Source organism: Triticum dicoccoides, chromosome 3B (assembly GCF_002162155.2).
Source record: "Triticum dicoccoides isolate Atlit2015 ecotype Zavitan chromosome 3B, WEW_v2.0, whole genome shotgun sequence".
NCBI classification, from domain to species: domain Eukaryota; kingdom Viridiplantae; phylum Streptophyta; class Magnoliopsida; order Poales; family Poaceae; genus Triticum; species Triticum dicoccoides.
This window is the reverse complement of record NC_041385.1, coordinates 82,272,897-82,300,512: the sequence shown is the minus strand read 5'-3', so window position 1 is coordinate 82,300,512 and position 27,616 is coordinate 82,272,897. Positions and strand designations below refer to the sequence as shown.

Genomic DNA, 27,616 nt, shown 5'->3' with positions numbered 1-27,616 from the left:
GTTGTTAACCATCTACTTTATCTTTTGTGGAACCCAAGCTGGAGCATGTATCATGCTGGGGCATGTCCCTTTTTTCCTCTTTTTTATTTTGAAATATTGGAGCATCACCCATGTTGTGCTGTCAATGTAAACTTGAGTGCTATCAATGTGAACTAGAGACGGATGTAGAGATGAATGAAAATGACTAGGGTTTTTGAACTATCCATGCAGATATGTGAACTATCCATGTTGCAGTTTTTTTTTGCTTACTGGTTTTCTGAAATAAGGTGTCCTACCCATAACAACACATGCCATATACAAGCATCCATGTATACAATAGCTTTCTTTGCAACCACCGGAAACATGATGTCGCAACTCGAAACAAATGGTACATTCATGTATATACAAATGGTACATTCACGAAACAAAGCATTACGGGAAATATGGAAAAGACCTCAAAACTACGGCACAAAGTGAGAGATACCTTGTATGTCTCAAATCCAGGACACACATAACATATCTTGTAACAAAAATGTGAGCTATCTTTTTGTATGTCTCAAATTGGAATAGAACCTAAATACATCATCAAGGTTGCAAAAAAGAGTATTTTATGTGTTTTTTGCTCAAGCACATGTAGTGAGTCTGAAAAGAAAATGCAAAACATCCTCCAGCAGGACCAAGAACTTTCCCATGTCTTTTCTCTCATTTTTTTTTCTTCCTAGAGGTTGAGTTGCATTGCTTGGGCATTTCTTGGATCATTTGTCATCATGGCTCTCCAGTATGCACAAGTTGGTACAGTATGCCCCACCTCGGAGCAGAATTGACATGTAGGCGGTGCTGTCGCCGCCTCTGTTGCAGCTTATAGGGGTCCACATGTCTGCACGTTGTGACCTTCTTCTTTGCAGAACTTGCAGCGAATACTTCTTTTTTTCAGATTTTGGCTTCACTGCTGCCATTGGCTTCTTCTCTTCTTGTTTTGACTTCTTCTGCTTATCATCTAGCTGCTCCACCAGAGTCTTCTTCCTCTTCTCTCTTTCAGTTGGCCAGACTTTCTTTGGGACACGAGCTGGGTTTCGTAGCATCTCTGTGCTTTGAGGCTGTGGTAGGCCATCATTCAACGCTCCCATTGTAGCAGCAGGTTGCGTTGGGGATTCACTGCGTTGCGTTGCTTGTTATTCTGGCAGTACCCCTCTTTTCACCGCAGCAATGGCAGGCTCAAGAACTTTTATTGCTTCATCTAATATCTTGTATGCATCATCATTGCAACATGCATCAGAGGCGAGCCATGTCAACCTTCGGCACAAGGAGTTGTATTTGAGCGTGTTTGTCGAGGGGTGCCCAAATTCCAGCAATCGCCCAGTTCTGGCCATGCTTGTTATTGCTGCTTCAGACCACCTTTCCAACAAGTATTGTTGTGGAATAACTTGCACATTGAGGTGCACCATCACCCTTATTATGTGGGCGCAAACCAGGCCATTCATCTCAAAGTAGTGGCAACTACATTGGAACACCCCTTCATCCATCATAACTGAAGGAAATATGCCCTAGAGGCAATAATAAAGTTATTATTTCCTTATAATCATGATAAATGTTTATTATTCATGCTAGAATTGTATTAACCGGAAACATAATACATGTGTGAATACATAGACAAACAAAGTGTCACTAGTATGCCTCTACTTGACTAGCTCGTTAATCAAAGATGGTTATGTTTCCTGACCATGAACAATGAGTTGTTATTTGATTAACGAGGTCACATCATTAGTTGAATGATCTGATTGACATGACCCATTCCATTAGCTTAGCACCCGATCGTTTAGTATGTTGCTATTGCTTTCTTCATGACTTATACATGTTCCTATAACTATGAGATTATGCAACTCCCGTTTACCGGAGGAACACTTTGGGTGCTACCAAACGTCACAACGTAACTGGGTGATTATAAAGGAGCATTACAGGTGTCACCAAAGGTAGATGTTGGGTTGGCGTATTTCGAGATTAGGATTTGTCACTCCGATTGTCGGAGAGGTATCTCTGGGCCCTCTCGGTAATGCACATCACATAAGCCTTGCAAGCACTGCAACTAATATGTTAGTTGTGAGATGATGTATTACGGAACGAGTAAAGAGACTTGCCGGTAACGAGATTGAACTAGGTATTGGATACCGACGATCGAATCTCGGACAAGTAACATACCGATGACAAAGGGAACAACGTATGTTGTTATGCGGTTTGACCGATAAAGATCTTCGTAGAATATGTAGGAACCAATATGGGCATCCAGGTCCCGCTATTGGTTATTGACCAGAGATGTGTATCAGTCATGTCTACATCGTTCTCGAACCGTAGGGTCCGCACGCTTAAGGTTTCGATGACAGTTATATTATGAGTTTATGTATTTTGATGTACCGAAGGTTGTTCGGAGTCCCGGATATGATTACGGACATGACGAGGAGTCTCGAAATGGTCGAGACATAAAGATTGATATATTGGACGGATATATTTGGACACCGGAAAGGTTCCGGAGAAGTTTGGAGCCCCGGGAGGTTACCGGAACCCCCCGGAGGTATATGGGCCTTATTGGGCCCATGTAGGAGGAAGAGAGAAGGAGCAAGGGAAGGGGGCGCGCCCCCCCTCCCCAAGCCCAATCCGAATTGGGGAGGGGGGCCGGCCCCCCCTTTCCTTTCTCCTTCCCCCTCTTCCTATTACTACTACTAGTACTACTTCCTAATACTAGTACTCTTTCCGTCCCCCTCCAAATAAGATAAGGAAAAGAGAGGGAAACCTACTTGGAGTAGGTTTCCCCCTCCTCATGGTGCGCCCCCCATAGGGCCGGCCACCTCCTCCCTCCCTCCTTTATATACGGGGGTAGGGGGGCACCCTAGAACACACAAGTTGATCATTGATCGTTCCTTAGCCGTGTGCGGTGCCCCCCTCCACGATATTACACCTCGGTCATATTGTAGCGGTGCTTAGGCGAAGCCCTGCAACAGGAGAACATCAAGACCGTCACCACGCCGTCGTGCTGACGGAACTCCCCCTCGGCGCCTCTGCTGGATCGGAGATCGAGGGTGCGTCATCGAGCTGTACGCGTGTCAAGAACTCGGAGGTGCCGGAGTAACGGTACTTGGATCGGTTGAACCGGAGGACGTACGACTACTTCCTCTACGTTGCGTCAACGCTTCCGCTTCGGTCTACGAGGGTACGTAGACGACACTCTCCCCTCGTTGCTATATCATCACCATGATCTTGCGTGTGCGTAGGAAATTTTTTGAAATTACTACGTTCCCCAACAGTGGTATCAGAGCCTAGGTTTTATGGTTTGATGTTATTTGCACGAGTAGAACACAAGTGAGTTGTGGACGATACAAGTCATACTGCCTACCAGCATGTCATACTTTGGTTCGGCGGTATTGTTGGACGAGACGACCCGGACCAACCTTACGCGTACGCTTACGCGAGACCGGTTCCCTCGACGTGCTTTGCACATAGATGGCTTGCGGGCGACTGTCTATCCAACTTTAGTTGAACCGAGTGTGGCTACGCCCGGTCCTTGCGAAGGTTAAAACGGAGTCTATTTGACGAACTATCGTTGTGGTTTTGATGCGTAGGTGAGATTGGTTCTTGCTTAAAGCCCGTATCAGCCACGTAAAACTTGCAACAACAAAGTAGAGGACGTCTAACTTGTTTTTGCAGGGCATGTTGTGATATGATATGGTCAAGGCATGATGCTAAATTTTATTGTATGAGATGATCATGTTTTGTAACCGAGTTATCGGCAACTGGCAGGAGCCATATGGTTGTCGCTTTATTGTATGCAATGCAATCGCGATGTAATGCTTTACTTTATCACTAAACGGTAGCGATAGTCGTGGAAGCATAAGATTGGCGAGACGACAACGATGCTACGATGGAGATCAAGGTGTCGCGCCGGTGACGATGGTGATCATGACGGTGCTTCAGAGATGGAGATCACAGGCACAAGATGATGATGGCCATATCATATCACTTATATTGATTGCATGTGATGTTTATCTTTTTATGCATCTTATCTTGCTTTGATTGACGGTAGCATTATAAGATGATCTCTCACTAATTATCAAGAAGTGTTCTCCCTGAGTATGCACCGTTGCGAAAGTTCTTCGTGCTGAGACACCACGTGATGATCGGGTGTGATAGGTTCTACGTTCAAATACAACGGGTGCAAAACAGTTGCACACGCGGAATACTCAGGTTATACTTGACGAGCCAAGCATATACAGATATGGCCTCGGAACACGGAGACCGAAAGGTCGAGCATGAATCATATAGTAGATATGATCAACATAATGATGTTCACCGATGAAACTACTCCATCTCACGTGATGATCGGACATGGTTTAGTTGATTTGGATCACGTGATCACTTAGAGGATTAGAGGGATGTCTATCTAAGTGGGAGTTCTTAAGTAATATGATTAAACTAAACTTAAATTTATCATGAACTTAGTCCTGGTAGTATTTTGCAAATCATGTTGTAGATCAATAGCTCGCGTTGTTGCTTCCCTGTGTTTATTTTGATATGTTCCTAGAGAAAATTGTGTTGAAAGATGTTAGTAGCAAAGATGCGGATTGGATCCGTAATCTGAGGTTTATCCTCATTGATGCACAGAAGAATTATGTCCTTGATGCACCGCTAGGTGACGGACCTATTGCAGGAGCAGATGCAGACGTTATGAACGTTTGGCTAGCTCAATATGATGACTACTTGATAGTTTAAGTACACCATGCTTAACGGCTTAGAATCGGGACTTCAAAGACGTTTTGAACGTCATGGACCATATGAGATGTTCCAGGAGTTGAAGTTAATATTTCAAGCAAATACCCGAGTTGAGAGATATGAAATCTCCAACAAGTTCTATAGCTAAAAGATGGAGGAGAATCGCTCAACTAGTGAGCATGTGCTCAGATTGTCTGGGTACTACAGTCGCTTGAATCAAGTGGGAGTTAATCTTCCAGATAAGATAGTGATTGATAGAATTCTCTAGTCACCATCACCAAGTTAGTAGAACTTCGTGATGAACTATGATATGCAAGGGATAACAAAAACGATTCCCAAGCTCTTCGTAATGCGGAAATTGACGAAGGTAGAAATCAAGGAAAACATCAAGTGTTGATGGTTGACAAGATCATTAGTTTCAAGAAAAGGGCAAAGGGAAGAAGGGGAACTTCAAGAAGAACGGCAAGTAAGTTGCTGCTCAAGTGAAGAAGCCCAAGTCTGATCCTAAGCCTGAGACTAAGTGCTTTTACTGCAAAGGGACTGGTCACTGGAAGCGGAACTACCCCAAGTGATTGGCGGATAAGAAGGATGGCAAAGTGAACATAAGTATATTTGATATACATGTTATTGATGTGTACTTTACTAGTGTTTATAGCAACCCCTCAGTATTTGATACTAGTTCAGTTGCTAAGATTAGTAACTCGAAACGGGAGTTGCAGAATAAACAGAGACTAGTTAAGGGTGAAGTGACGATGTGTGTTGGAAGTGGTTCCAAGATTGATATGATCATCGTCGCACACTCCCTATACTTTCGGGATTAGTGTTGAACCTAAATAAGTGTTATTTGGTGTTTGCGTTGAGCATGAATATGATTTGATCATGTTTATTGTAATACAGTTATTCATTTAAGTAAGAGAATAAATTGTTGTTCTGTTTACATGAATGAAACCTTATATGGTTACACACCCAATGAAAATAGTTCGTTGGATCTCGATCGTAGTAATACACATAATCATAATATTGAAACCAAAAGATGCAAAGTTAATAATGATAAGTGCAACTTGTTTGTAGCACTGCCGTTTAGGTCATATTGGTGTAAGGCGCATGAAGAAACTCCATACTGATGGGCTTTTGGAATCACTTGATTATGAATCAGTTGATGCTTGCGAACCATGCCTCATGGGCAAGATGACTAAGACTCTGTTCTTCGGAACAATGAAGCGAGCAATAGATTTGTTGGAAATCATACATAGTGATGTATGTGGTCCGATGAATATTAAGGCTCGCGACAGGTATCATTATTTTCTGATCTTCACAGATGATTTGAGCAGATATGAGTATATCTACTTGATGAAACATAAGTCTGAAACATTTGAAAAGTTCAACGAATTTCAGAGTGAAGTGAAAAATCATCGTAACAAGAAAATAAAGTTTCTACGATCTGATCGTAGAGAAGAGTATTTGAGTTACGAGTTTGGCCTTCAGTTAAAAACAATGTGAAATAGTTTCACTACTCATGCCACCTAGAACACCACAATGTAATGGTGTGTCCGAACGTCATAACCGTACTTTATTAGATATGGTGCGATCTATGATGTCTCTTACCGATCTACCACTATCGTTTTGGGGTTATGCATTAGAGACAGCTGCATTCACGTTAAATAGGGCACCATCTAAATCCGTTGAGACGACACCGTGTGAACTATGGTTTGGCAAGAAACCTAAGCTGTCGTTTCTTAAATTTGGGGTGGCGATGCTTATATGAAAAAGTTTCATCCTGATAAGCTCAAACTCAAATCGGAGAAGTGCGTCTTCATAGGATATCCAAAGGAAACTATTGGATACACCTTCTATCACAGATCCGAAGGCAAGACTTTTGTTGCTAAATTCGGAAACTTTCTGGAGAAGGAGTTTCTCTCGAAAGAAGTGAGTGGGAGGAAAGTAGAACTTGACGAGGTAACTGTACCTGCTCCCTTATTGGAAAGTAGTACATCACAGAAAACTGTTTCTGTGACACCTACACCAGTTAGTGAGGAAGCTAATGATGATAATCATGAAACTTCAGAACAAGATACTACCGAACCTCGTAGATCAACCAGAGTAAGATCCGCGCCAGAGTGGTACGGTAATCCTTTTCTGGAAGTCATGCTACTAGATCATGATGAACCTACGAACTATGAGGAAGCGATGATGAGCCCAGATTCCGCGAAATGGTTTGAGGCCATGAAATCTGAGATATGATCCATGTATGAGAACAAAGTATGGACTTTGATGGATTTGCCCGATGATCAGCAAGCCATAGTAAATAAATGGATCTTCAAGAGGAAGACGGACACTGATAGTAGTGTTACTATCTACTAAGCTCGACTTGTTGCGAAATGTTTTCAACAAGTTCAAGGTGTTAACTACAATGAGATTTTCTCAAACTGTAGCGATGCTTAAGTCTGTCCGAATCATGTTAGCAATTGCCACATGTTATGAAATCTGGCAAATGGATGTCAAAACCACATTCTTTAATGGATTTATTAAAGAAGAGTTGTATATGATGCAACCATAAGGTTTTGTTAATCCTAAAGGTACTAACAAAATGTGCAAGCTCCAACGATCCATCAATGGACTGGTGCAAGCATCTCGGAGTTGGAATATACGCTTTGATGAGTTGATCAAAGCATATGGTTTTATACAGACTTTTGGAAAAGCCTGTATTTACAAGAAAGTGAGTGGGAGCACTACAACATTTCTGATAAGTATATGTGAATGACATATTGTTGATCGGAAATAATGTAGAATTATTCTGTAAAGCATAAAGGAGTGTTTGAAAAGAGTTTTTCAAAGAAAGACTTCAGTGAAGCTGCTTACATATTGAGCTTCAAGATCTATAGAGATAGATCAAGACGCTTGATAAGTTTTTTCAATGAGTACATACCTTGACAAGATTTTGAAGTAGTTCAAAATGGAGCAGTCAAAGAAAGAGTTCTTGCCTGTATTACAAGGTGTGAAGTTGAGTAAGACTCAAAGCCCGACCACGGCAGAAGATAGAAAGAGAATGAAAGTCATTCCCTATGCCTTGGCCATAGGTTCTATAAAGTATGTCATGCTGTGTACGAGATCTATTGTACACCCTGCACTGATTTGGCAAGGGACTACAATAGTGATCTAGGAGTAGATCACTGGACAGCGGTCATAATTATCCTTAGTGAAATAAGGATATGTTTCTCGATTATGGACATGACAAAAGGTTCGTCGTAAAAGGATTACGTCGATGCAAGTTTTTGACACTGATCCAGATGATTCTAAGTCTCAATCTTGATACATATTGAAAGTGGGAGCAATTAGCTAGAGTAGCTCCGTGCAGAGCATTGTAGACATAGAATTTTGCAAAATACATACGGATCTGAATTTGGCAGGCCCGTTGACTAAATTTTTCTCACAAGCAAAACATGATCACTCTTTGGGTGTTAATCACATAGCGATGTGAACTAGATTATTGAATCTAGTAAACCCTTTGGGTGTTAGTCACATGGAGAAGTGAACCAATCACATAAAGATGTGAACTATTGGTGTTAATCACATAGCGATGTGAACTAGATTATTGACTCTAGTGCAAGTGGGAGACTGAAGGAAATATGCCCTAGAGGCAATAATAAAGTTATTATTTCCTTATAATCATGATAAATGTTTATTATTCATGCTAGAATTGTATTAACCGGAAACATAATACATGTGTCAATACATAGACAAACAAAGTGTCACTAGTATGCCTCTACTTGACTAGCTCGTTAATCAAAGATGGTTATGTTTCCTGACCATGAACAATGAGTTGTTATTTGATTAACGAGGTCACATCATTAGTTGAATGATCTGATTGACATGACCCATTCCATTAGCTTAGCACCCGATCGTTTAGTATGTTGCTATTGCTTTCTTCATGACTTATACATGTTCCTATAACTATGAGATTATGCAACTCCCGTTTACCGGAGGAACACTTTGGGTGCTACCAAACGTCACAACGTAACTGGGTGATTATAAAGGAGCATTACAGGTGTCACCAAAGGTAGATGTTGGGTTGGCATATTTCGAGATTAGGATTTGTCACTCCGATTGTCGGAGAGGTATCTCTGGGCCCTCTCGGTAATGCACATCACATAAGCCTTGCAAGCACTGCAACTAATATGTTAGTTGTGAGATGATGTATTATGGAACGAGTAAAGAGACTTGCCGGTAACGAGATTGAACTAGGTATTGGATACCGACGATCGAATCTCGGACAAGTAACATACCGATGACAAAGGGAACAACGTATGTTGTTATGCGGTTTGACCGATAAAGATCTTCGTAGAATATGTAGGAACCAATATGGGCATCCAGGTCCCGCTATTGGTTATTGACCAGAGATGTGTCTCAGTCATGTCTACATCGTTCTCGAACCGTAGGGTCCGCACGCTTAAGGTTTCGATGACAGTTATATTATGAGTTTATGTATTTTGATGTACCGAAGGTTGTTCGGAGTCCCGGATATGATTACGGACATGACGAGGAGTCTCGAAATGGTCGAGACATAAAGATTGATATATTGGACGGATATATTTGGACACCGGAAAGGTTCCGGAGAAGTTTGGAGCCCCGGGAGGTTACCGGAACCCCCCGGAGGTATATGGGCCTTATTGGGCCCATGTAGGAGGAAGAGAGAAGGAGCAAGGGAAGGGGGCGCGCCCCCCAAGCCCAATCCGAATTGGGGAGGGGGGCCGGCCCCCCCTTTCCTTTCTCCTTCCCCCTCTTCCTATTACTACTACTAGTACTACTTCCTAATACTAGTACTCTTTCCTTCCCCCTCCAAATAAGATAAGGAAAAGAGAGGGAAACCTACTTGGAGTAGGTTTCCCCCTCCTCATGGCGCGCCCCCCATAGGGCCGTCCACCTCCTCCCTCCCTCCTTTATATACGGGGGTAGGGGGGCACCCTAGAACACACAAGTTGATCATTGATCGTTCCTTAGCCGTGTGCGGTGCCCCCCTCCACGATATTACACCTCGGTCATATTGTAGCGGTGCTTAGGCGAAGCCCTGCAACAGGAGAACATCAAGATCGTCACCACGCCGTCGTGCTGACGGAACTCCCCCTCGGCGCCTCTGCTGGATCGGAGATCGAGGGTGCGTCATCGAGCTGTACGCGTGTCAAGAACTCGGAGGTGCCGGAGTAACGGTACTTGGATCGGTTGAACCGGAGGACGTACGACTACTTCCTCTACGTTGCGTCAACGCTTCCGCTTCGGTCTACGAGGGTACGTAGACGACACTCTCCCCTCGTTGCTATATCATCACCATGATCTTGCGTGTGCGTAGGAAATTTTTTGAAATTACTATGTTCCCCAACAATAACACGCACAGAGAAGAGCTTTGAGTTCTCATATAAGCTTGATGTTAGATTGAACATGAGGCCTCACCCTTGGTACTTAGCGTCTTGGTTGATAATGTAGCCCATAGACGCAGTCACTTGTTTCTAGAACTTGCCAAAGACGTTGCGTGTGTAGTAATCAGCAGCTTGGCGCTCAATGTTGTATCTGAAACATCACAAAAGGAAGCAAAGTTCTCAAAACAAAGCATGAAAAAACATTTTTTTGGATTTTTTTCTTTGGTATAGTGAAGCTGGCCTACCGAGAGTATAGTGGAGGAGCAGTCATTTCACCAGTGAACCCAGCATTTTCCTCGCGATCAAGCACAGTTTCCTGGCACAGTTCATACTGTTACACAAACCTCCATACAGAATCAGCTGGACGAATCATTGTCTTGAAATATGAGTTCAGCCCCTCGGACCTGCCTGTCGTGCTTGTGAACGGGAAGAAATTGTTCTTGAAGTACGCTGGAGCCCACATATGTCTTCTTCGCCGCATGTTCTTCAAGTGTTTGTTTTCAGCAACTTCGAAACACTCCAACATGTGCTGCCATGTTTCCTCAAATTCTTCAACCGTTTCAGAGTTGTTGATACAAGTGTAAAACACATCTGCAAACGCCTCATTTCTGCTCAGCAGCCTCCCCAACTTAGAATGCGTGTTGCTAAACACATGAAACTTGCAACACCTATGGCAAGTATTTGGGAGCACCTGCTCTATAGCTGTCGCCATTGCTTGGTCCTGGTCAGTCATTATGTTCTTTGGATGCTCATTGTCCATTGCAACCATCCATTGCTCAAAGACCCACTTGAACGTTTCAATAGTCTCATCCGGCAACAAAAAGCACACCCGAGTGAAATGGTTTGGAGGTGATTGTTGATACCAACTATAGGACCAAAGGGCATGTTGTATCTGTTAGTGCAGAAAGTTGTGTCAAAGAACACGCAATCTTTATATTTCGGGTACAACGCCCTTGTCCTCCCATCAACCCAAAACAATGCAGTGACAGAGTTCGTGGCAGGATCTTTTTGCTTCGCAAAGAAAAACTCTGGATTCTCGGCCTTCCTCCTCTCAAAGTACTTCACTGTCATATCCATGTCATGTTGTGTTATCGCTTCCCGAAGCTTTGCACGTTCATTCGCAACATCCCTCTTCACGTACGTCAGTATCCTAGGGTCACCTCCATGTATCCTGCCAAGGAAACTCATGCAATCTGAATTTGACAGGTTAATATCATGCAACGTCAACAAGAGTTCGTAATCTTAAGCAGGTATTTTGCGGTGCGAGCGGTAGTATCTAACACACTCTGGTTGTTGCATCAGTGGATATGTATGCTCTGCAACAAAGCAAGTGACTGTCAATCTCCCATCCCTAAGCCCAACAATCATGTGTGCCTTACAATCATGACGGAGAATCCTGTTTTTCTGACGCGTTCTTGTCACATCCATTTCGGCACCAGGGCGCCTGCTGGAGTTGCTTGTTTCTGTTGCAATGCTCTCTGAGGTGCTACTTGTTTCCGGTTTATCGGGCTTTCTAGCGTGCACACACCCAAAGACCCTCTTGATCATTATTGCATCCTCTTGCTTCTGTCCTCTCTTTTGGCTGTACTTTGTAGAAGATATATGTGTGTCGAATCCCAACTTGAAGGCATAGTCATTGCAGAATTTCTGGGCATCCTCAAATGTGTCAAACACCAATGCAACATAGGGCGATAATGGCTGTGATGAAACATCTCCATCATCTGAATCATCTTGCATCACATCATTAGCATGCAACAATCCCTCTGAATCTTCATGATTATCGACAGAAAAGTTCTCTTGGACATAACTCTCTTCCCCTTCAGCACCAGCTCCCTAAAATAAGGCACATGTTTTTTCATGTAAATAGAGAGGTCTTGGTTGAAAGTATTTTTTTCCTATAGTTGCTATAAACAGTTCTATTTGTTGTTTCAGAAATTCAGGTACACAGATACATTTATCAACGGTTTTTTAGCTTCATGTGCACACAAATTTTTAGTCAATGGCCTTTTCTCACATAAGCACACACATTCAAAATCGTATCATAGGTTGATAAATAACCACTAATAGAGAGGATCATGTTTTGCAGAAATAGAGCAAGCACAGATGTGTGTGGGTATTTGCCTTGGTTCCACTCACACACACATATATCTGTCGATAAATTTGAATTTCTAGCTGCCACACACATAAAACAAATAGAAAATACTACCTATGTTTCTAATACATAGGGTTTTCCATGAGTTTCAGAGACACACAAGTCTTCATGTTTTTCAGAGTCAGAGACACATAAATGTTCATGTTTTTTCAGAGACTCACACACATGAAACAAATTTGAATTTCGAGCTTCCACACACATGAAAACAAATAGGAAATTCTAGCTATGTTTCTGATACATAGGTTTTCCATGAGTTTCAGAGACACACAAGTGTTCATGTTTTTTCAGAGTCAGGAAACTCACCCAGCTGCCCTGATTTGATCTGGTAGAAGTTGTTTCAGGAAACACAACCAGAGGGTTCGTGAACCAGGATGATACTCCAGCTCACGGAGGAAGCCCCGCGGCCGCGGTCGGAGCTGAGAACGATGGCCGCGGCTGTTCTCCAAGAAGCGGCCCCCGGCGAGCTCGATCTGTGTCGGATCCTAGCATCTGCCGCGCGATGTGGTGCGCCATGTTGTTGCAGGAATTTTGCGCTGAAGGACTAGGTGCCCCCGCGCGCCGGCGGCAGCAATTTTTGTGGTGGTGGCGACTGCCGCCGCGCTGGGGTGGAGCTTTGGCTGGTGGACGGCGGACATGAGATTCTGTTTCTGAAACAGAACGGCTGTTGCAGGAAATAAAGACCCGGTCAGTTGCGGGCAGTCATTCGACGGCTGTTAGGTGGCTAATCCAACGGCTCTCCGGACGGCGGCGGATGATTCTAACACATCCGCCGGCAGACGCGTAGCGGTTCCCAAAAGAAAAACGGAACGAAACAAACCGTCAAGAAAACAACACAGGAAGGCCGATTGGGCCGGCCCATGTACGCGCGGAAGGCCGATTGGAACTCTATACGCGGAACCGGAAGTGCCCTCTCCTTTCTCAGCATCGTCGCCCCGCAAACCTAGCGTGCTCCCCGCCGCCGACGACAGCGCCCCAGCCCTCCACTCCGGCGACCGGCGGTGCACCTCGGCGTTCTTCTCCCCCACGTATTCAACCGCGGCAGGCACTCAGCAATCAGGCAACGTGAGTCCGCAGCTCCTCTCATCCTCCACCTCAAATCCTTGTTCAGCTGCTCCTGCACTAGTTCCGTATGTAGGCCATACATGGATGCTTGCTCATATGCCTTCTGTGGAGACTCTAGCAGTAGCGCTTGCACTGGTTCCGTGCGTAGATGGTACGTACATAGATGGATGGCGCTTGCAGTTGCAGGCGAGCACGCCAACTGCTTGATAAAATGCCCACTGCACAGAGAGAATGAGAAGGAAGAAGAAGATGAGGTGGCAAGTGAGGAGAGAGGGAAAACCCGCCTACACGTGACCGGTTTTGTCATCTACTCTGGTTTTGGACGAAATTCGTCCGGTTTTGAGCACGAGGGACAAATTGTCGCCCAAAACAAGTCCATGGATTGGAGGTCGACTTTCAGTAAACTTGAGGGACGTACTGTTTGTGCCACTCAGTACGATGCTTGGCAAAACACAATAGCATTAAGTTGGGATTGTTAAGTTGTAAATAACCCCTGAAATTATATTGCAAATATACTCTGTCAATTTTTTTGTTAAACCCTAACCTGTCCTGAAACATGTGATTGCCTATACCTGAATTTCTGAAACAGTGTGTGCTCAGCGTACTGGTGCGCTGAACCTGAATTTCTGGAAGCTTTTCAATTTTGGTATTGACCGACCACTGAACCGATTTTCTAGATTAACCGAAATACTGACTTTGCGATTTTGACTGACATTTTTTGTTAGCTTTAGTCAATAACCAAATCTGTCCAAAAAAACAAAACCAAAATGTACTAACCAAAATTCCGGTTTATACTGAACACTCAGGCCTAGTTGACGATACAAGATGGCGCCACTAGCACGTAAGCACCGCAAGGCATCACCTTCCCCCTCCCCCTCGGAGGCTTCTTCCAATTCAGGCAGCGACTCTGAACTCCACCTTGATGACCACTCCGACCCAGAGGACAGCTTCTTCTCCACAAGGAGCGCCGCCGATGACGACGTCCAGGAATCCTCCACCGTACCGCCCTCCCCTCTCATTTTCCTTTTCCTCTGAGGGGTATAGGTTGCTTAGCTGTTTTGTGCCTATCTCTCTCTCTCTCTTGTTAGAGTGACGAGGAGGAGGACGATGAGGAGAGCCTCCATGAGGAGGATGACGACGATGAGGAGAGCCTCCATGAGGAGGAGGATGATGGTGAGATGGGAGAGCTCGAGCAGCAGTATCGCACCCTCCAGGCCAATCAACAGTAACGTCTCCTTTCGGCCCTTCTTCGCCATGCCTCCCTTTCACACGGTTTACTATAGAATCTGCTTCATCATCTCACTTATATTCTTCTCTTCTACCTTGCAGAAGCATTCTTCAAACCCTGAAACAACACAGGGATGATGATGTCTCAAGAGGCCAGGCAATCAAAAACCAAAAGGTATTTTCTTATATGTGCTTTGCATAACATCTACTCACCATGATATGTTCAATTGCATCCTTTACATTCAGTGTTTAAGCTTTCAAACTATTAACCTCTACATCCAATTGCTGCTTACTGAAGGCGCTATGGGATAAGACCCTGGAAATGAGATTCTTGCTGCAAAAGGCATTCTCCACTTCAAACAAGCTTCCCAAGGTCTGTTGTTTCTCTCATATGACTGCCAGAACATGCACCTTCGTTTATTCATCTTCATTGATTTTACTTCTGAAGAAACATATATTTTATTCTGCTCTTGCAGGATCCATCCAAGTCAAGGTTCTGCAGTCATGATCAGGAGATAGAGCAAGCATATGTTAATCTGTTGGACTCATCGAAACAGACTCTCGGTTGCATGCTGGAGCTGCAGAAGGTTCACTTACCTGCTCATGTTTTTTGCTTCAGTGCTATGCTACCACTGCTATCCATGTGCCAGAACCATGAGTTGGTCACGAGATCTTATGGGTTTCACCTCTAGCCTACCCCAACTTGTTTGGGACTAAAGGCTTTGTTGTTGTTGTTGTTGCTGCTGCTATGCTACCGCTATACTGTAGTTGTTCCAGGTTTTCTTACTGTGCGCAATATGCTTTCAAAACTACCTGTAGGCTTTACTGGAGCAGAATCAGGCTGCAAAGGGTGCGAACGGTAAAACTGCTATCCAGTCTTTCTCATTCTGGAAGATGCCTTGAAACATTCGTTAATCCTGACTTAATGACAGATACATTGCCTGACTCGAATGGAGAGAGTGACGAGTGGTTGCAAGTACAGAAATTGCATACAAGGTAACCTTTTGCAGCAACAGAAACTCTGATGAAGTACTGCGGGATATATTCTTCGATGTGTTACAATGTCTTGCGTAGCAGAAGATCTTTTGTTAATCAGCGCTATGCAGTTCTGCCCTTGTATGCTTACCATATCCTGTTAGTAGAATGTGTTTTGTGCTTTAATACGGACCATCTAATGATTTAAACTCTTCCCTGGTCCTTCATTATAATAATCTCTTAAATGTCTTTGAGTTAGTGAATTGTTTGTTTGGCTCTTTATAAGTAATAAAAAATTGGTTTCATCTTTACAAGACCTTTGTTTTCTATATTGCTAATTTGCTACGTACCATGATTTTTGTACAGAATAACCCCTTTCAGAAATACCGAGATAGATAAATGGCAGAGGAAAACACAGGTCACAACTGGAGCTGCTGCACTGAAAGGAAAGTTGCACGCATTTAATCAGGTTGGTTGAATGCCTATTTAACTACTTCTAGTAATTTTTTATTGTGAAACAGGCCTGGATTTAAAAAGCTAAGACCCTTGCTTTCCATGTTGTATGAGAACAGAACATAAGTGACCAAGTTGCTGGTTACATGAGAGACCCAAGCAGGATGATTCACCGGATGTACTTGCGGAAATCTGATGTTGGTGTATTCGGGGAGGTATTTTATATGCATCTGTTATGAGGGCCACCAGTCATATTTCTGCTTTATAGTGAATAATTTGTGTCTTCTCATTCAATTTGCAGAGTGCAGCAGAGCCTGCTACTACCGTTGAGGTTTGAGCAATACTTCATTCTTTACTTGGAATAATTTCAAGCTTGCCTGCCTGTCTCTCATTTTGTTCTATTCGGATTTCGTTATGTAGACCAGTTAGACTCGGTTATCAACCTAACCGATTAATTAAGTTAGACTAATTTTGGGGATATTTCCACCACCAATCGAATTATATATATACTGTATGTGTAGTGCACTTGCTGGTCTCATATGCTCACCCCTTGTTTCAACACAGGGGAAGGATGTGGAAGGTGATCCTGAACTTATTGATGATTCTGAATTTTACCATCAACTTCTCAAGGAGTTTCTCGAGTCATGTGATAATGGAGCATCTGGTTAGTTCATATCCAACAATTGTGTATCTGCGCTGTTTTTTTTTAAGCCCTGAATGCATATATGAGCCATGCTGCTGCAATTGTTGCAGAGTCTGCATTTTATGCTCTAAGGAAGAAGCAGAACAAGAAGAGGAAACTCGTCGATCGCCGCGCTTCAAAGAGCAGAAAGATAAGGTAGAGTTACTTTCAGTACAGTTGGTTTTTCTTGCAGGCAATTGTGTATTAACTTGTTTATTATGTGAGTTTTCAGGTACAGCGTTCACGAGAAGATTGCTAATTTCATGGCCCCGGTGCCTATGACGGTTCCTCCAATGGCTTCGAAATTGTTCGAGAATTTGTTTGGAATGGGCAACCTGCAGAAGTCAGCCGCGGTCTGATTTTAAGAGATGTCTGAAATGTTGTTAAAGCTAGTTTCACGTGATGGGTGGTAATATGTGAAACGGAAGTAATACCACAAAACTTGTACCCAGACATGCCTGGCCTATGTATGAGGATGAGTGTCATGAATATTACTCCCTCCGTCCCATAATATAGGACGTTTTTGGACACTATGCTAGTGTCAAAAAACGTCTTACATTATGGGACGGAGGAAGTAGTTGCTGATCTGATTAGTAAGATGCCTTCGAATTCTTCATCTGTTAAACATAACAGAGAATTAGCAAGAGAATTGTCGCTGTATTCTTCAACTGTGGACTATGAAGCCAAGTTTTTTTTTTGCCCCTTTTTTTGTGCTTGGGTATGAAAGCAAGGTCATAGCATTGTATTCTGCAAAGCAATAAACATCAACGCCCTCTTATCTGAGTTGTGTAATGTTAACCATAAAAATTGTAGATTAACAAGTATAGCTTTGATGGTGCAAGTCTCTTGTCTAAGCAACTAATTTTGACATAACAACATCATGGGGATTATTATGTCCTCCGTTTTTACTTATTCTTTGTCTTCAATCAAATTTTATAAATTTTGACCAATTTTATAGAAAACATCGATAACTACACGTGCATACCTCTGAAAAATGTCGCAAGAGAAAACAACAGTTTGCTCATCGCGAGAGTGAGAGAAAGCGAGCGAGAGAGGGGGGAGAGAGAGACGCCTTAGAATTAACCATATTCAACACACGTTTTATTATTATTTTGTGTGAACACCGAGGCCATCGCTGGCGAGGATGAGAAGGAGGATAAGCGGCAACACAAATATGATGCCTCGCAAAAATAAAGGAGATGGACCTATTGTGGTCTTGAGTGATGGTTGTTGAGTTAAGAGTGTGTGTTATGTTTTCTTTCCCGTTGCAACGCACGGGCTCTTTTGCTAATAAAAACAAAGGAAGTATATTCTGCCGTGGGCGATGAAAAGAAAGCATTGTAGGCCAAAAGGGTCAGATCAAGAGATAATCTTATTGGCCATGGGCGATGGGAAGAAAACGTTCTAGGCTTTCCTTTCCCCAATACACCCTCCTCATCAAATCCAAACGGGGAGATCGAGAAATGCAAATTTTCAGGAAAGGAGCGCATGGCACGGTCAGTTGTCATTTTCCCTTCCACACGTGATCATCCGAACCTCAGAGCCGACAGGTAGAGAAACCCTAGTCGCCTAGGGTCGCAACTCAATGCAAAGGGACGGGCCTCTCAGCGTGGCCTGGTGGTCGCGGGCAGTGATATGTTCCTTTTCTGTAGTTTTATTCATGAGCTTAGAAACTTCAATTTTGAAGCTCACAACGAGTCGCCGCAAGCTCTTTCTCTTGTATTGGCCACCATGTCTAGTTAGGCCATTCTTGTGATCCTATGTTAGTTCCTGTAAACATCATGACTGGATAAACAAAGCTTCGCAGGATTGTCTAATATATAAAAAAAAAAGGAGTTCAGGTTTAGGTTGTGCAGTTCAGGTTCATCACACCAGCACATTGAGCACACATTGTTTCAGAAATTCAGGTTTAGACATTCACGCTGTTACGGGACAGATTCGGTGTGTAACAAAAGAATTGACAGAGCATATTTGCAATATTATATAACAATCATTGCACATATTACATAAAACTCTTCCAAGGGTCCAACCGCAATTAGTTACGGTTTCCTTTGCTTCCTAATATACAGCTCACGTGTTGTTATTATTATTCAGCCCCTTCCACTAATCACCACCATCACGCATTATTACCCGGTGACATAATTTCCTTCAGCTGACAGAAATACCAGGCCTACCATCACCTATAGCCGGGCCTTGACTTGACTTGCTGCTGGTGCACTCTGCGCATGAAAATTAAGTGGTATCATATACTGTATCACATTTCACTGTATCAGAACAAGATGAATTACTTGGTGGTCTAATATTGAGGTACATGCTTTCATTCTGGCTGAAACAAATAGAAACTACTAGTACTTCTACTAGTGAAGGAAATAGCTAGGCGTTAAAGTTTTCAGCTGAAACGAAATGCCACTCATGCTCACCAGAGGAATCCCCTTCGCTGCTCTTTCGGCGAGGTAGGAGCAAGGCTCGAAGAAGCTGCCGTACCGCTTCGCCCACTCCTGCAACTTGCCGTGGATGTATTTTGCGCCGATTGAATCTCCCCATAACATGACCCCTCCCCTACAATACGTTGCAACAATTGACGGGCGAGTAAGTAGTTGCTAGTAAATCTCTACATCAGGGCCTGTAAGGTTCATAATAAGAGGCAAATTTGACCAGGGATCTTAAAAACAGACCTGTAAGGTGGGAAACCCATGCCGAAGATTGAGGCGATATCAAGATCCGACGCCTTGACCGCAATGCCCTCATCAAGGACACGGCATGCTTCGTTTATGACCGGGAAGAACACCATCTCGACTATGTCCTTGTCACTTAGCTTCATCAACTGGCATGTTTATGCAGAAAGTTTCAGCACTAGAGCAACTTGTTTCTTTTGCAAGAAATGCTACTTTAACCACTACAAGGATCTTGTCGATTTAGTCTGGATATTTTTACCAATACATATAACCATCCATTCAATATAAACCAAGCTATATTCGCTCATCTAGTACATGAGATACTATAAACATCTACTTCTGGTTTGCTTCTTCCACAAAACACAATTGCCATCCATAATACAAACATAAACAGCAACATTGTTTAAAAAAATGTAACGGCATTTTTTTTTTGAGAAATTGTTCCTAATTAATGTCCCCTTCTCAATGCTAGAATCATAAGAGCAGATCAGAAAAGCAAATATGCCAAGCATGAACCACTATAGTCATTCTATTACTGCACATGCTTTCACCGGAAAGCTGCGGAATTCTCTAGGAAAATACAACAGAGATTAGCCAAAAATCAGAAGATGAACCAAACCAAACCTCAGCGTCGGGAGTAACTCCTGCCATGCTCCTAGATTTCTGAATATACGTCATAATTTCAGGATCAGGAGTTGCCTTCCTCTTATCCTCGTACTTGTAAAATCCCTTCCGACTGGCTTCGCCTACATGAATGGTTGGTCAATCATGGTAACACATTTCAGAAACCAGTACAATGTACAAACATTAACTGAAAAAGAACAAATATGCATGATATACTGGTGATGTTTGATAATTTTACCTGCTCTTTTGTCCTCCATCATAATAGGGATTAACATGGACTTGTAGACTCTCTCCGGGAAATTTTCAAGGTACTGCATACCAGTAGCCACAGCAACACCAAAACCGACAAGATCTGCAAGCCTGCATATATATACATAAAATAGTTAGCAGCTAGACTGAGTCCATCTAGCATCGCACGAAAACTATCATACGAAACGTTAAGAATGCCACAGGAGCTTATATATATTCAGGAAAACAATACAGAATTATATATCTGACCTGAATGGACCCATGGGCATTCCAAATTTGGTACATGCACGATCGATCTTGTAAACATCCATACCATAATCAACAAACAGGAGTGCTGACTGGGTGTAAGGAAAGAACATCCTGTTGACGGCAAAACCAGTACAATTCCCAACCACTATTGGTGTCTTCTTGATCCTCTTCCCGACATCCAGCAAGTCAACAACAACCTGTGCTGAAGTGTGCTGGGTACGAACTATTTCCAGGAGCGGCATCACATGCGCAGGACTGCATAAGTAGTGCAATCAATTAATGGATGTACATCCAGAATTACTGTGCATCAATCAATATACGCTGCATTACCTAAAGAAGTGTGCACCAACAATACGGTCTTGGGACTTTGTTTTCTCTCCAATTAGATTAAGATCAATTGTAGATGTGTTGGTAGCAAGGATGCAATGGGAAGGGCAGTACTTCTCCAAGTCCGCAAATATTTGCTGCTTCAACTTCACATTCTCAATAACCGCCTGCAATTGTGAGAAATAACAGAATTAAGCATAAATGGCTAACTGCAATTAATTGCGGGTCATTAATAAGATTTAAGAATTGCCTCGATAACTAAGTCCACTTCTTTGAACTTTTCATAACCAAGGGCACCACTGAGAAGAGACATAGCCTTCTCGTATCTCTCCTCTGTCATTTTTCCTTTAATCACACGACTCTGCAAATTGGCTGGTGAAGCGAACCAGTGAGATAATTTTGTCTTTTTATTACAAAGATGCAGCGTAAGAGATTCCCAGGAAAAAATAGATATGACGAGGCTTAATCCTGTTTGTAGTACCTTTGATCCTGTCAATTCCAGCAATCAAAAATTTCTCATTTACTTCTTTCAGCAGCACAGGATAGTTACTCAGTATCATTGCGGTAGCAATTCCAGAACCCATAAGCCCACCACCTAGAATGGCGACTTTCGTTATTTTCCTAGGCATCAAACCCAAGTCTGTAGCACCAGGAACCTGACACATATTTTAGAGGATTAAGACATGGTGTAATTTGATAGTAACAATTAGAAAAAATGTCCTTCATACCTTTGATGTTGCACGCTGAGAGAAGAATACATGAAGTAAGCTTTTACATGTATCTGAGAAAAGAAGGCCCTGGAATGCGTTTGCTTCCTGCATTTACATTACAGAAGTGAATCCAAAATTCTGTATCCACAACAGGAAAATTAAATAAAGTAGCAGACTAGCAGTAACAGCATAAGTAGCATCAAGTACCTTCCAGAGCCCAGCTCGAGGTCCTGAAACTATACCTTCTTCAATGACATCAATACAAATAAGTGGGTGTTCAAGATTTGCAGCCTGCTTTCGAGCTTGAGCCCTTGCAAACTTGAGAATCTCCCTAGCCTCACCAAGGGGTTCCAGTTTGTCAGTCTTGTAAAGGCTTTTGATCCATGGCTTTCTGAGCTCGCAGATATCCAAAGCCCAACGACGAGCAGTATTCACCAAATCATTAGGAGAAACTACGGAATCAACAAGACCCAGTTGGTGTGCCTCTTCGCCCTTAATTGGCTTGGATAGCTGATGCAAACGGGTTGTTTAGTTAAGTGAAGTAGTTGAATTAAACCAGTTAAGTCACAGAAAAGAAAACCATAGGCTCGAAAGCAGTATTTACCAACATCATTTCCAGTGACTTTGTCAATCCAACAAGACGTGGGAGTCGCTGCGTTCCTATAAATTATGTATATGGGTCATCACATTGAAAAGCCAAAAAAAAGGCCGAATATAATCCAGTTCATATTGGGGGGTAAGCATATGACAGAAAAGATACAAACAACAGTGGAGTTCATATTTAAATAAATTAGGGATGAAAAGCAAAACATTCATGATGCGGATGTGGTGCTCAGTACTCGTCTCGTATTATGAGAAGTGATGACCCTGGGCAAAACAGTGGGGCAACCAATGGAGATAGAAAAAATTGGAATACAATCTGACTAACAAATGTCTCTCGGAAGATTAAAATGGTTGCTTGGAAAGTGGCCACAGACAAGTCTTGTGGTACTGAAGAAGTGAAGATTAGGATGGTTTCCATCCTTTGATCAATTATACGAAGTCTCCTGCGCTCAGATACACGCTCAGTTCAGCATAGGAGCTTCAAGGTGAGAATTTTTTCTTTAATTCTGGCCCAGACTGGTTCCTTAATGTATAGATGAATGAAAACACATGCACTGGCTGTAAGTTATTCTTCCTCTTCTAGAGAGCTTGGCACCTTCAAAATGATGTGATTTTCAGACAGGAAAGGCTTCAATCTCAGCATCGATTCTTTCTCTTGAGAGCAATGTTTCTTCATTCTTCGGTTTGTCGAGTAGGGATGGCTATTCTAGTGGCGGCAAACCAAAGGCTCTCTTTTTTTCCAACCGGAATGAAAAGCTCCTTTGTTTGTTTCACCCGTGGGGATTGCTAATCATAAGGCTCTGGGATATTTGGTCAAGGAGAGATGGAATCCCCCACCATGGAGCTGGGCTCTGGGATCGTTAATGCAGGATGTAATGTGTCGCTGAATTCTGCAAGTGGGGATGGGGGTGTCTTCAGTTGGCACTTGATTTGCACCTTCCAATAATCCTAGAAACTGATTGCCTCTATGTGCATTGTCTCCTTTCTCTGCCAACAATGAACATATCACCTTTTTCTGATTCAAAGGAGGTTCTTGGACTTAGGTGGTGTCTTCAAATCATAAGCTGGTGAAGAGTAAGTGGGATGCTAATGGGGCTGCTAATGCTATTGCCAAATTTTTGTAATTGGAAGAATTGGCTGTTAGCAATTATGAATGTTGGTTAGCCCCTAATATATTTCTGAGTGTTAAAAGAACACAAACATTACATCAAGCAGTTTCTATGCTACAAAACTAACAGGAAAGCGCATGGTTTAAGAGCCACTTCACTTTATGCATAAAAGGGTTCAAATAATGAATTGCTGCTACCTATAACATAAACAAAATGTCACATAAATGAGATATTAAAAGATATAATTTTACCTCCAAATCCTGGAATGATCCCAAGTTGAAGTTCTGGAAGACCTAATTGAGCAGTGGGAGTTGAAATACGTGCATGGCATGCCTAATATAACATGGGGAAAAATCATATAAGATAAACCTCTTGATTTAACTGATCTAGGGAAGGATAAAAAAGAAAAGTACCATGGAAACTTCTAATCCTCCGCCAAGACAAAGACCATCAATTGCAGCCACCGATGGCTTTGTTGCTCCTGTTTAATACAATAAGTACAGGAAAATATTCAACAAAAATATTTAACATAATGGCAGTAATAAATCAAGAGACAAGGCAGACTAATCATATACCTTCCAGAAGTTCAGTGAGAATGTCTATTGATATGTAACCAACCTTTGGTTGCTCAACTGTTAGAAACATATATATAAAATGATGAGATTTACAGAATTAATATTCAAATAGTAATGAAACGACAAGAATTGCACAATGAGACGAGTATAACATACTTTTTCCACTGTGAAGATCACCAAAGGAACTAATATCGAATCCTCCAGAAAATTTCCCCCCTTTCCCTGTCAAAGGCTTGAAATAAGAAACGGTTTCCTCACTGGAACAAATAGTGTTTTGTACTTGAAATGCACAAACATGGGGACGGCTAGCACGCCCGGACATGGAGAAGGTGGGAGGGGCCTGCGCCCCCAGCTGTGGCATTTATATTGGCTAAAAAACTGAACTGGCAAATACCTGTAATAACAATAGCTTTGACATCCTTCCTCTGAAGAGCTTCTTCATAGCTTTCCTTTAAGCTTAGCAGTACTGAAAGAAAAAAAGTCATGGTGAAAAAAAGAACTATCGCCAAAAGATTTGAAAGTAATGTTTTACATAATCTTCAGAGGCAATAGCTTCTAATTACATTCCATCTGATTATCCTACACATGCTTATGTTAGGAGGAGAAGAACTTGCGCTAATGTTGGCCAATTGTTTGGTGCATAAACATGTGGTCATCAGATACAAACGCAGTGCTTACGGCTTGTAGAACGCCATGTGATTTTGGTACAAAAAAATTGGCAAAACAGTCGGGTTTAAATGTTACTCATTGCATAGTTGTTGTAACAGCAGCCTAACAGGTGACAGCAACAGCTTTGGCTATAGAGGCGGCAGTTAGATCACGCTAAAAGCAACGCGCGCGCGCACACACGCGCAAAGGAGATAGCACTGAATTTCTGATTTTGTAAAGCGCTAAGTTGTACTACTACTAAGGCCCTCTGCCCCAGCAAAGCAGAGTGAGCTGAGAGGAGAAAAAAATCCCCAACGTTGAAGGACCAAATCCTTGTCTTGGCTGTGTACGTGTGCGTCTCCGACCTGGAATCTCGCCGCCCGGACGCCGGAGTTGAATAACTGTGGCTGTGTGTGCGCGCCTCCACCAGAAAGTTGCCCCAATATCACATAGACCCTCAATCCTGTTGAACCAGGCACCTCCCTCAACCTCAAGGAGTGAAAAATTAAGCCTAGCGACAGCTAAAAAGCACAATTCTTGGTAGCGAATCACGCCAAGAAGGCTCTTCCAATCAAATACAACGGAGAATTCAACAGAAAAAGAGATAATAAAACAGGCAGAGCAACGGATTGGGATGGGATCCAGGACGAGGATGGATGCTGCTGGTACGGTACCATCGATGGAGAGGGAGTTGACTGGCGGGTTGCAGATGGTGATGACGGCGACGCCGTCGCCGCCCACCTCCATCTCGGTCGCCCCCTTGGCCGCCATCGCGCGCTCCGCTGGTTCCCAAGATCGATCCCGCCCGCCCGCCTGCCGCCCGGTGTTTGTTTCTTGCAGGTCTCGCTCAGGTTGCTTGGAGGAGTTGGGGAGCTTGCAGTCGCAGGATTTATCTGCTATCCTCCAAAATTTATTTATGGCGCCCTACTGTAGAGGCTGTTGCGCTGCGCTGGCGCCATCAAACCTCCCTTGTAAGCTTTGGAGTGCGGTTGCGGAGGCCGATCCGTTCCACCTCATCTCACTTAAACGTGACGATGAGATCTGGCAGGGACATTGGATTTGAGTGACATGATCCTCTCTATGATGAATTGCTAATGAGTAAATGAGTAAAATAAGTACTTCCTCCGTAAAGAAATATAAGAGTGTTCTTATATTTCTTTATACAAAGGGAGTACTAGGTAATCTAGAAAAGGTAGTCTAGAAGAGAGAAACACGACCGTGGAGAAATTTGTTATATGACTGTGAAACATCAAAGATACAAAACCGAGTCCACAAACATTCGTACTATACGAAATGCACCTAGACATTGCTTATTGCGTCAAATAATTAATTATTGCATCAACATGATCATCATGCTTTTTTTTTTTGCTCAGTTAGCCGACTTAAATTCCAAGAGACCGGGTTTATATATCCCGCGAATCTGGTCCACCACCGCCTCGTACTTGGCGTCCTTGCCATCTCTGTTGGTTGCATCGATGAAGAGATGGAGGAGCACGCCTAGTTCCGACTCATCGTCACTCTCGGCTCTCACCACTTTGTTGAATTTGATCTCGTCCTGTACCAGCCTGACGTGCTCTTCCACCGCCCACCTGCCAAACCATTGGATGTGTGGATTGTTGATGTCCACTGGTGGACCTGCACCAAGAACCGCCATGGCGCAAATGGCTACGATGGCCGCAGCAAATAGGAGGCTATTTCCCATGGTTTTGGCTTGGGATGACGCCTTGGTGCTAAGTATTGCAAGTTTGTATCTGTAAGGTGCAAGTTGTATTTGCTTGGGGGAAATAACACATGACGATTAGGGGCATTTATATTGCTCTAGGCCTAGCTGCTTTGCCAACAAATGGCTAAAAATAGAATTTCTTTTTTTTGGAAAGAATTCATTAGTTCGTATCAAATCTTTCCCCTCTCTATATAACCTCTTTAAATTTAGTAAAAAAAATGATTGACGTGACTTTTGGGATCAATTTTGGTTAAAAAGAGTGATCTGTCCAAAAGAAATACTGCTCAGGATTTGAAAGAATGCATTGACGTTAATAATACATTGAGCTAGCAATCAAAAAAAATCTTTCTATACCGTTGTGACAGCTTGTATTCCAGCTAATAGGCCTACAAGATCGAGATAGTGAGGCTATAACCAATCTATTTTAGTTTCTTTAGTAAACCAGCCTATTTTAGTGGTGGGGCTATCCACTGTAGTTGCTCCCCATCATACGCACGGAGAATTCAACAGAAAAGAGAAATAAAACAGGCGGAGCAACAGATTGGGATGGGGTACAGGATGAGGATGGATGCTGCTGGTATGGTACCATCGATGGAGAGGGAGTTGACTGGCGGGTTGCAGATGGTGATGACGGCGACGCCATCGCCGCCCACCTCCATCTCGGTCCTCCCCTTGGCCGCCATCGACTCCGCTGGTTCCCAAGATACATCCCGCCTGCCACCTGGTATTTGTTTCTTGCAGGTCTCACTGAGGTTGCTTGGGGGAGTTGGGAGCTTGCGGTTGCAGGATTTATCTGCTATCCTCCGAAATTCATTTATAGTGGCCTACTGTAGAGGCTGTTGCGCTGCACTGGCGCCATCAAACCTCCCTCCCTTGCAAGCTTTGGAGTGCGGTTGTGGAGGCCGATCCGCTCCATCTCATCTCACTTAGAGCAACTCCAATGCGCCGACCCAAACAGACGACGATTTTGTCCACTTTTCGTCCGTTTGGGTCGGCCGTCCGCTCGGCGTCCGCCCTATTTTCTTTTTGGATTGGCCGTGCATCCAACGCAAGTGACCCATTTCATGTCTACGTACAAATTTAAGAGGCCCGCAGTGATGACCTACAAGTATATGAGATCAAGTGTAGCCTTTTCGATAAGTAAGAGTGTCTAACCCAACGAGGAGCAGAAGGAAATGACAAGTGGTTTTCAACAAGGTAATGTCTGCAGGTGTTGAAATTGTAAGTAACAGAGTAGTTTCATAGCAAGATAATTTGTAACGAGCAAGTAACGATAGTAGTAACAAAAGTGCAGTAAGGTAGCCCAATCCTTTTGAGGCAATGGACAGGCCAAAATGGTCTCTTATAATAAGCAAAGCATTCTTGAGAGTACACGGGAATTTCATCTAGTCACTTTCATCATGTTGGTTTGATTCGTGTTCGCTA

General features: G+C 43.1%; 2 protein-coding genes and 1 pseudogene across 3 annotated transcripts; 1 reads left to right on the top strand and 2 right to left on the bottom strand.

Moving 5' to 3' along the window:
- Positions 1-734: 734 nt before the first annotated feature.
- On the bottom strand, positions 735-11,885 carry LOC119279334 (annotated as a pseudogene).
- Positions 11,886-13,200: 1,315 nt separating this feature from the next.
- Positions 13,201-17,058, top strand: LOC119274877 (protein BFR2-like). The gene is made up of 14 exons (XM_037555621.1): positions 13,201-13,362; positions 14,169-14,361; positions 14,451-14,587; positions 14,692-14,764; positions 14,888-14,962; positions 15,066-15,176; positions 15,409-15,448; positions 15,522-15,585; positions 15,931-16,033; positions 16,137-16,232; positions 16,319-16,348; positions 16,582-16,681; positions 16,771-16,855; positions 16,932-17,058. The coding sequence occupies exons 2-14, from the start codon at positions 14,188-14,190 to the stop codon at positions 17,056-17,058; spliced, it is 1,215 nt and encodes a 404-aa protein (XP_037411518.1). The 5' UTR covers positions 13,201-13,362; positions 14,169-14,187.
- A 1,578-nt stretch (positions 17,059-18,636) lies between these two features.
- Positions 18,637-26,874, bottom strand: LOC119274876 (glyoxysomal fatty acid beta-oxidation multifunctional protein MFP-a-like). 2 transcript variants are annotated; one of them, XM_037555620.1, is made up of 18 exons: positions 26,778-26,874; positions 24,215-24,286; positions 23,977-24,042; positions 23,821-23,877; positions 23,659-23,726; positions 23,497-23,578; positions 22,138-22,193; positions 21,741-22,043; positions 21,552-21,638; positions 21,305-21,479; positions 21,074-21,195; positions 20,827-20,990; positions 20,497-20,751; positions 20,237-20,358; positions 19,999-20,120; positions 19,375-19,523; positions 19,120-19,258; positions 18,637-18,918 (listed from the first exon to the last, which is right to left on the bottom strand). In XM_037555620.1, exons 1-18 carry the CDS (start codon positions 26,872-26,874, stop codon positions 18,880-18,882), a joined length of 2,175 nt encoding a protein of 724 aa, XP_037411517.1. In that variant the 3' UTR covers positions 18,637-18,879. The 2 variants fall into 2 exon arrangements, with proteins under 2 accessions (XP_037411517.1, XP_037411516.1); XM_037555619.1 differs by lacking the exon at positions 26,778-26,874 and adding an exon at positions 25,143-25,423.
- Between the last annotated feature and the right edge of the window lie 742 nt (positions 26,875-27,616).

Coding starts and splice junctions, on each gene's coding strand:
- LOC119274877 (XM_037555621.1), top strand. CDS start 14,188: ATGGCGCCACTAGCACGTAAGCACCGCAAGGCATCACCTTCCCCCTCC. Junction 15,449..15,521: donor GGCTGCAAAGGGTGCGAACG/GTAAAACTGCTA, acceptor ACTTAATGACAG/ATACATTGCCTGACTCGAAT. Junction 16,856..16,931: donor TCAAAGAGCAGAAAGATAAG/GTAGAGTTACTT, acceptor GTGAGTTTTCAG/GTACAGCGTTCACGAGAAGA.
- LOC119274876 (XM_037555620.1), bottom strand. CDS start 26,874: ATGGCGGCCAAGGGGAGGACCGAGATGGAGGTGGGCGGCGATGGCGTC. Junction 22,044..22,137: donor AGTCACTGGAAATGATGTTG/GTAAATACTGCT, acceptor CGTTTGCATCAG/CTATCCAAGCCAATTAAGGG. Junction 19,259..19,374: donor ATGGGTTTCCCACCTTACAG/GTCTGTTTTTAA, acceptor AACGTATTGTAG/GGGAGGGGTCATGTTATGGG.